Here is a 9,973-nt window from a genome sequence, read left to right as displayed (position 1 = left end):
ATGTAAATTTTAAAAAATAAAAAATAAAGTTAAATAAAAAAAATAAAAATAAAATAAAATAAAATAAAATAAAATAAAATAAAATAAAATAAAATAAAATAAAATAAAATAAAATAAAATGTTTGATCATCGGGGCACCCAGGTGGCTCAGTCGGTTAAGCATCTGACTTCAGCTGTGTGTCTCTGTCTCTCAATAAATAAACGCTAAAAAAAAATTAAAATGTTTGACCATCAAAATACTTGAGAGCAGCAATTGGTATCTAATAGATCACTGGGAATAGCTCTGCAAAATTGAGAGGGAGTAACAGAGATATTTGGGCCTGGTGGTGTATTATTGTAAAATGCCATTGTAAAAAAGATGGCTTTTTCATTTTCATTATATGTTTTAAAATTTTATATGTTTTAAATTTATAATATTAATTTTTATTTATAATATATATTATATATTAATTTATGTTTTAAATTTATATTATTTTTTATTTATAATATATAATACATACATTATATATTACATATTAATGTGTAATATGTTTTTTTTAATTTAATGTTTATTTACATTTGAGAGAGAGACAGAGTGTGAGCGGAAGAGGGGCAGAGAGAGAGGGAGACACAGAATCCGAAGCAGGCTCCAGGCTCTGAGCTGTCAGCACAGAGCCCGATATGGGGCTCAAACCCACGAACCGGGAGATCATGACCTGAGAGTCGGTCACCTAACCAACTGAGCCACCCAGGCACCCCAATAATATTAAACGTTTTAAATTTTATTATATGCTTTTGAGTGTGAAGTACACGTAGAAAAAAATGTTTTAATGTGTAAACTGGACTGACTTCATATGTAGCCTGCTACCACTCTGATAACATGACTGTGGTGCTCTCCCACACAGGTTTTCCTGGACAGAGACCTCACCAAGCAATCCACGATTAATTTGGTGGATTTAGCAGGAAGTGAAAGGCAGAAATCTTCAGGATCTGAAGGAGACAGACTGAGGGAAGGATCACAAGTTAACTTAAGTTTAACCAATTTAGGAAATGTTATCAGGTAAATAACCTGTGCATGGGTATTTATTTCTATCGTAAAAATGACCCCAGATATCAAAAATTATTCATAACCCTTGATTCATGACCCACTATCATCGTTGGTTCATACCTGGTCCTCCTATTTCTTTTAAATAAATTGCTTTTTAATAAAATTAAAAACACTAATAAAGCCACCACCCAACCCAAGAAATCGTTGGTATTTCTCTACTGTGCTCCCCTTGGAGGTAACCGCCATCTTGAATTTTGTTTACCCCTCTCTGTCCCTCCCTCCCTTTCTTCTTTCATCCTTTCTTGTTTTTATCACATGTGAATATTATTAGTTAGTGGCACTCATTTTTGAAATGTTTAAAAAGGGTATAAAATATTACATTGTTTTCTCGATCCTGTTCTTAAGTGATTAAAATATAAACTACAAAAAGTGTGCAAATCTTAAATGTTCAGATCAATGAATTTTTATACGTATATATCTGTGTAATTATCACCCAGCTCAAGATATAGAACATTTCCAAAACCCAGAAACCTCCCTTGTACTTCCCTCCTAGCTTTCACTTCCACCAGAAGAAATTGACCTTTGCCACTACAAATTGACCTTTGCCTAACTGTATAGATTTTCATATAGATGTGACCATTTATAAGAGGCCATTGTTTTTTGCATTTGGCTTCATTCACTAAGGACTGTGTCTAGGAGACTAGGCCATGTTTCTCATGTAGCAATTATTAGTTCTTTTTCATTGCTATGTAGCATTCCTTTGTAGGAATGTGCCACAATCACTTATCCATTCTCCTATTGATGGACATTTCATTTGCATCCAGGTTTTGAGTATTCTAAATAAGGTTGCTATGAACATTCTTGTATGTGTGCTTTGGGGAAAATAATTTCTCATTCTTCTCAAGTACACACCCAGGAGTAGAATTGTCGGGACTGGCTTTTAGATGCAACATTATTAACAGTATGTGTCCGTGCTATCTGTGGCTATAGTTAATTTACCTTCTGTTCTGTCACTAGACATTGTGCCTATGAGATTCCTTTTTGGAGTAGAAGTTGTTCTTTTTCCTTATGATGTAGAATTCCATGGTGGGAACATGCCACAACTTCTTCATTGGTTCTCCTGTTGATTGGCATTTTGGTTGTTCCCAGGTTTTGGTTTTTTTGCTATTACAAATGGCGCTATTATGAACATTCTTGTACAAATCACAGGGTATCAATATATTAAAGTTTCTTTTGAGTATAGAAAAAGGACTGAAATTGTTGGGTTATATATAAGTTGTGTGCAATAATAAATTTTGAGGGTGGTGACAAGTTATTTTCCAAAATGGTGGGGCCAATTTACATTCCCAGCAGCAATGGATAAAATATCCTATTGATCCACATCTTTTCTAAGGCTTGGTATTATCACACTTCTTGATATTTACTAATTAAATGGGTATGAAGATACCTTACCGTGGTCTTGATACTCTTGGTTTTTAGCAAGTTTGAGCATCATGTGATACGTTTACTGGCAATATGTCTCCTCTCAAAACGTTCTGTTTTTCCCATTATTCTATCCAGTTACTGTCTTTTTATTGATTCATAGGCATTCTTTACATATTTTTATTACTCTTTTCTCAGGCATATAAGCACCTTCACCCAGCACATAGCATGTCTTTTCAATGTAAGGTGTCTATTGATGAGTAGAAATCATGGTAGTGGCTTTTGTTTAGCATTTCCTGAGTCTTGTTTAAGAAAAGTAGCGTCTGAAAGCCATCTCCCTAAATTTCATTTAATTTCCTATCCATCTGGACTTGATTTGTGTGTGTAGTATAAGGTAGGCGTCCTTTTCATTATTTTTACCTTATAGATTACCAATTTTTCCAGTTACACTGTTGAATAGTTCCTCCTCTCCTCAGGGGATCTTTTATCACTGTCATAGACCAAAATTGAATATACGCTTAACCGTTACTTGCCTTTTTAATCTGTTTGATTGGCCAAAGTCTGAACAATAGTGAATGCTTTATCCTCTTCCTGAATACTACAAGGATCTCCATCCTCCATATGTAATTTTGATATGTATTTTAATTCTATTCTTCAACCCCAAAATACATTATTATTTCTGTTTGACAGTGTTCATTTTTTAAATTCTTCACTTTTCCCTCTCGAAATCCTCTTTCTTCATTAGTGCTATTGATATACTAGATTTCTTTCTATCTCTGAATTCACTTTTTTATTAATTTTATTCATTTATTTTTAAATTTACATCCAAGTTAGTTAGCATATACTGCAATAATGATTTCAGAAGTAGATTCATATCCTATGTATAACACCCAGTGCTCATCCCAACAAGGGTTTTCCTTAATGACCCTTACCCATTCAGCCCATTCCCCCTCCCACAACCCCTCCAGCAACCCTCAGTTTGTTCTCTGTATTTAAGAGTCTTTTATGTTTTGTCCCCATTCTTGTTTTTATATTATTTGCACTTCCCTTCCCTTATGTTCATCTGTTTTGTATCTTAAATTACATAGGAGTGAAATCATGTGATATGTCTTTCTCTGACTAATTTTGCTTAGTAAAAATACCCTCTAGTTCCATCCATGTAGTTGCAAATTGCAAGAATTCATTCTTTTTGATTGCTGACTAATACTCCACTTTATATATATATACCACATCTTCTTTATCCATTCATATGTTGATGGACATTTGGACTCTTTCCATACTTTGGCTATTGTCAATAGTGCTGCTATAAACATTGAAGGATGCATGTGCCCCTTTGAAACAGCACACCTGTATCCCTTGGATGAATACCTAGAAGTGCAACTACTGGGTCATTGGGTAGTTCTATTTTTAACTTTTTGAGGAAGCTTCATACTGTTTTCCAAAATGGCTTCACCAGTTTGCATTCCCACCAGCAGTGCAAAAGAGATCCTCTTTCTCCACACCTTTGCCAACATTGGTTGTTTCCCAAGTTGTTAATTTTAGCCATTCTGACTGGTGTGAGGTGATATCTCACTGTGGTTTTAATTTGTATTTCCCTGATGATGAGTGAGGTTGAACATTTTTTAAGGTGTCTGTTAGCCATCTGGATATCTTGTTTGGAAAAATGTCTATTCATGTCTTTTCCCATTTCTTCACTGGATTATTTGCTTCTAGAGTATTGAGTTTGATAAATTCTTTATAGATTTTGGATAGTAACCCTTCATCTGATATATCATTTGCAAATATCTTCTCCCATTCTGTTGGTTGCCTTTTAGTATTGCTGATTGTTTCCTTCGCTGTGCAGAAGGTTTTATTTTGATGAGGTCCCAGTAGTTCATTTTTGCTTTTGTTTCCCTTGCCTCCGGAGATGTGTTGAGTAAAAAGTTGCTGCAGGCGAGGTCAAAGAAGTTTTTGCCTGCTTTCTCCTCAAGGATTTTGATGACTTTCTGTCTTATGTTTAGGTCTCTCATCCATTTTGAGTTTGTTTTTGTGTATGGTGTCAGAAAGTGGTCCAGGTTCATTCTTCTGCATGTCCCTGTCCAGTTTTCCCAGCGCCATTTGCAAAGAGACTGCCTTTATTCCATTGGATATTCTTTCCTGTTTTGTCAAAGATTAGTTGGTCCTATGTTTGTGGGTCCATTTCTGGGTTCTCTATTCTTTTCCATTGGTCTAAGCGTCTGCTCTTGTGCCAGTACCATAGTGTCTTGATGATGACAGCTTTGCAATACAGCTTGAAGGTCCTGAATTGTGATGCCTCCAGCTTTGGTTTTCTTTTTCAGGATTGCTTTGACTATTCAGGGTCTTTTCTGGTTCCACAAATTTTGGGATTGTTTGTTCTAGCTCTGTGAAAAATGCTGGTGCTATTTTGATAGGGACTGCATTGAATATGTAGATTGCTTTGGGTAGTATAGACATTAATTTTCTTTTTAAAAAAATTGTTAATGTTTTATTTTTGAGACAGCGAGTGAGAGCGAGCGAGCACACAAGTGGGGGAGGGGCAGAGAGGGAGACACGGAATCTGAAGCAGGTTCCAGGCTCTGAGCTGTCACACAGAGCCCAACATGGGGCTCAAACTCACGAGCTGTGAGATCATGACCTGAGCTGAAGTCAGACGTTTAACCAACTGAGCCACCCAGGTGCCCCAGGTAGTATCAACATTTTAACAATATTCGTTCTTCTAATTCAGGAGCACAGAATATTTTTCCACTTTTTTGTGTCTTCAATTTCTTTCATAAGCTTCTATGGTTTTCAGTATATAGATTTTACATCTTTGGTTAGGTTTATTCCTAGTTATTTTATGGGTTTTGGTGCAATAATAAATGAGACTGATTCCTTGATTTATCTGTTGCTTCATTACTGGTGTAAGAAATGCAACTGACTTCTGTGCATTTATTTTATATCCTGAGACTTTGCTGAATTCATGGATCAGTTGTAGCAGTGTTTTGGTGGAATCTTTTGGGTTTTCCATATAGAGTATCATGTCGTCTGCAAAGAGTGAAAGTTTGACTTCCTCCTGGCCAATTTGGATGCTTTTTATTCCTTTGTGTTGTCTGATTACTGAGGCTAGGACTTCCAATAGTATCTTGAATAACAGTGGTGAGAGTGGACATACCTGTCGTGTTCCTGACCTTTGGGGGAAAGCTCCCAATTCTTCCCTGTTGAGGATAATATCAGCGGTGGGTCTTTCATATATGGCTTTCATGATCTTGAGGTATGCTCCATCTAGCCCTACTTTATTGAGGTTTTTTTTTTTTTTTTTTTTTTATCAAAGCATTTTGTCAAATGCTTTCTCTGCATCTATTGAGAGAACCATGTGGTTCTTCTCCTTTCTTTTATTGATGTGATAAATCACATTGACTGTTTTGCAGATATTGAACCAGCCCTGCATCCCAGGTATAAATCCTACTTGGTAGTGGTGAATAATTCTTTTAATGTATTGTTGGATCCGGTTGGCTAGTATCTTGTTGAGGATTTTTGAAAGCATGTTTATCAGGGAAATTGGTCTGTAGTTCTCCTTTCAGTGGGGTCATTGTCTGGTTTTGCAACCAATGTAATTCTGGCTTCACAGAATGAGTTTGGAAGTTTTACTTCCGTTTCTATTTTTCTGGAACAGCTAAGAAAGAATAGGTGTTAACTCTTCTTTAAATGTTTGGTAGAATTCCCCTGGAAAGCCATCTGGCCCTGGACTCCTGTTTTTTGGCAGATTTTTTATTACTAATTCGATTTCCTTACTGGTTATGGGTCTGTTCAAATTTTCTATTTCTTCCTGTTTCAGTTTTGGCAGGGTATATGTTTCTAGGAATTTGTCCATTTCTTCCAGATTGCCCCATTTATTGGCATATAATTGCTCATAATATTCTCTTATTGTTTGTATTTCTGCAGTGTTGGTTGTGATCTCTCTCATTCTTGATTTTATTTATTTGGGTCCTTTCCTTTTTCTTTTTGATCAAACTGGCTAGGGGGTTATCAATTTTATTAATTCTTTCAAAGAACCAGCTCCTGGCTTCATTGATCTGTTGTTTTTTGTTTATTTGTTTCCATAGCATTGATTTCTGCTCTAATCTTTATTATTTCCTGTCTTCTGCTGTTTTTGGGTTTTATTTGCTGTTCTTTTTCCAGCTCCTTAAGGTGTAAGGTTAGGTTGTGTATCTGAGAACTTTCTTCCTTCTTTAAGAAGGCCTGGATTGTTATATACTTTCCTCTTATGACCACCTTTGCTGTGTCCCAGAGGTTTTGGGCTGTCATGTTATCATTTTTTATTGGCTTCCACGTACTTTTTAATTTCCTCTTTAACTTCTTGGTTAGCCCATTCATTCTTTAGTAGGATGTTCTTTAGTCTCCAAGTATTTGTCTTTCCAATTTTTTTCTTGTGGTCGATTTCAAGTTTCATAGCATTGTAGTCTGAAGATATTCACGGTATGATCTTTTTTGAACTTGTTGACAGCTGATATGTGTCCCAGTATGGGATCTATTCTGGAGGATGTTCCATGTGCACTCGAGAACAATGTGTATTCTGCTGCTTTAGGATGAAATGTTCTGAATATATCTGTTAAGTCCATCCAGTCCACTGTATCATTCAAAGTCATTGTTTCCTTGCTGATTTTCTGATTAGACTTCCGTTGCTGTAAGTGGGGTGTTGAAGTCCCCTACTATGATGGTATTAATATCAATGAGTTTCTGTATTTTTGTGATTGATTTATATATTTGGCTGTTTTGCATTGGGAGCATAAATGTTTAGATCTTCTTGGTGGATAGACTCCTTAATTATGATATAATGCCCTTCTTCATCTCTTGTTACAGTCTTTATTTTAAAATCTAGATTGTCTGATATAAGTATCACTACTCCAGCTTTCTTTTGTTGACCGTTACCATGATAGATGGTTCTCCACCCCCTTACTTTCAATCTGAAGGTGTCTTTAGGTCTAAAATGGGTCTCTTGTAAACAGCATATAGATGGATCTTGTTTTCTTATCCATTCTGTTACCTTATGTCTTTTGATTGGAACATTTAGTCCATTGACATTTAGAGTGAGTACTGAAAGATATGAATTTATTGCCATTGTGTTGCCTGTAGAGTTGGAAGTTTCTGGTGGTGTTCTCTGGTCCTTTCTAGTCTTTGTAGCTTTTGGTATTTTTTGTTTTGTTTCATCTTTTCTCCCCTCAGAGAGTCCCCCTTAAAATTTCTTATAGGGGTGGTTTAGCGGTCACGAACTCCTTTAGGTTTTTTTTTGTTTGGGAAACTTTTTATCTCTCCCTCTATTTTGAATGCAGCCTTGCTGGATAAAGAATTTGTGGCTGCATATTTTTCCGATTCAGCACATTGACTATATCCTGCCACTCCTCTCTTGCCTGTCAAGTTTCTGTGGATAGGTCTGCTGTGCACCGTATCTGTCTTCCCTTGTAGGTTAAGGACTTTTTTCCCCTTGCTGCTTTCATGATTCTTTCCTTGTCTGTGTATTTTGTGAAGTTGACTATGATATGCCTTGCTGATGGTCAGTTTTTGTTGAATCTAATGGGAGTTCTCTGTGCTTCCTGGATTTTGATGTCTGTGTCTTTTCCCAGGTTAGGAAAGTTTTTTGCTATGATTTGCTTACATAAAACTTCTACCCCTTTTTCTCTCTTCATCTTCAGGGACGCTTATGATTTGGATATTATTCCTTTTTAATGAGTCACTGAGTTATCTAATTCTTATATCATGCTCTTTTGCCTTAGTTTCTCTCTTTTTTTATGCTTCATTATTCTCCATAAGTTTGTCTTCTATATCGCTGATTCCCTGCTCTGCTTCATCATCCTTGCTGCCGTGGCATCCATTCAAGATTGCATCTCAGTTATAGCATTTTTAATTTCGTCCTGACTAGATTTTACTTCTTTTATCTCTGCAGAAAGGGATTTTATGCTTTTTTTCAACCCCAGCTAGTATTCTTCTTATTGTGATTCTAAATTCTGGTTCAGACATCTTGCTCCATTCTCCACTAGATGGGCACTTAGTTTACTGGGGTGGATCATTGTGGTGAGTGTACATGTGTATGTGCATGTGTGGGAGAGGTGAAAATGGCATCACCCAGCTACCCAGTCTCTAGTATCAGAACTCTGTGCTCTTGCCAACTGGCAATCAATCACCCCTCCCTTGTCTCCAGCTCCAGTCCACTCCCTGCCTTTACACTTTCCATGACCAAGCCATCAGGCTGCCAGGTGGAACCTCCCTCCCGAGTTTTATCTCAGATGGGGTTGTGTTTCCAAACCCTTCACCTCTGAGGGACCTGCAGCTTTGACCCACTTAGACTGTCTGGGGGAAGGTCTTGCCAAGCAACGGCTGGGTGCCAGCCCATAGCCAGGAACATTCACATGACTGCACTGCTGCAGATGCCAGAGACTGTGGCTAGGTGCCAGCCCACCCCAGAAAAAGTTCATTCAATCATGTAGCAGCAGTGTTTCAAGAATTATGGTAGATCATAACACACATCTGGTGCCAGGCTTCACCACCCCTTAACATCCTTGTTCCAACACCAGCAAATATGGCTGTTCTCTGGGGTCCACTGAGACCTTTGCCTGTGGGAAGGCCACATAGTCTCTGCCAAATGTCCTCTCAGCAGAGGAACTGCCTCTTCCTGTGTGGCCCGAGGACCCCTCAGACCTCACTGTCTGCTCCTGGGGATTCACTCTTCCCACCAGAGCTCTGCCAGGTATAGAGCTGTGGAGTTTCAGACTGTGACCCCTGTTTATAGACTCTCAATGGTATTTAAACCCTCTTTTTTCTCCTTTCTCCCCTTCTTGTTAAGTCCCTTATGGGTGTTTCCACTCTTTCTCTTTCTCTCCAGCTGCTTTCGGGGGGAGTGCTTTTCCTGTACTCTCCCCCCATCTCCATCCTCTTTCCGCAAGTAAAAATACCTCTCTACCCTCTGTGGCTTCTCTCTCCCCCCAGTTCACCTCTCCACACTGCTTATCTGCTGAGTTCCGTGGTTCAAGCTGTGCAGACTGTTGTGTTAACCTTCATATCAATTTTTTAGGTTGGCCAGATAGTTTGGTGTTGATCTAGCTGCATTTCAGGGATGAGAGAAGCAAAAAGCTTCCATGCTGCTCTGCCATCTTGACCCCTCCCCTTCACTTCTTTTTTTCAAATGTTTATTTTGAGAGAGGGAGGAGCAGAGATAGAGGGAAAGAGAGAGAACCCTAAGCAGGCTCCATGCCATCAGTGCAGAGCCTGAATCAGGGCTCAATCTCACCAACTGTGAGATTGTAACCTGAGCCAAAATCAAGAGTTGGACGCTTAACCAACTGAGCCACCCAGGCGCCCCAATTATTTACTCAGAGTTGTATCTAAGATCAGTTTCCTCCTGGTGGAAGTATATTCTGTAGAATTTCCTTCAGTGATCATGTGCTGATGGAAAATTCTGTTTTTGTTTGGTTGAAATGTCTTTATTTCACCTCATCCTTGGAAGATAATTGTGCTGGGGATAGAATTCCAGAAGTGTAGTATTTTCTTTCA

The 9,973-nt window shown here is 37.9% G+C and overlaps 1 protein-coding gene across 1 annotated transcript in view; it reads left to right on the top strand.

Moving 5' to 3' along the window:
• LOC121015138 (kinesin-like protein KIF28P) overlaps positions 1-9,973 on the top strand; it is a 78,660-nt gene that overhangs the window by 39,558 nt on the left and 29,129 nt on the right. The window contains exon 6 of the mRNA XM_040451886.1: positions 885-1,039. Within this exon, the coding sequence (XP_040307820.1) occupies positions 885-1,039 (155 nt within the window). The remainder of the gene's footprint in view (positions 1-884; positions 1,040-9,973) is intronic.

Source organism: Herpailurus yagouaroundi, unplaced genomic scaffold, assembly GCF_014898765.1.
Source record: "Herpailurus yagouaroundi ecotype Mexico unplaced genomic scaffold, PumYag 205, whole genome shotgun sequence".
In the NCBI taxonomy this organism is placed as follows: Eukaryota; Metazoa; Chordata; class Mammalia; order Carnivora; family Felidae; genus Herpailurus; species Herpailurus yagouaroundi.
The sequence above is the reverse complement of the archived record's forward strand: the minus strand, read 5'-3'. Positions and strand labels throughout refer to the sequence as shown.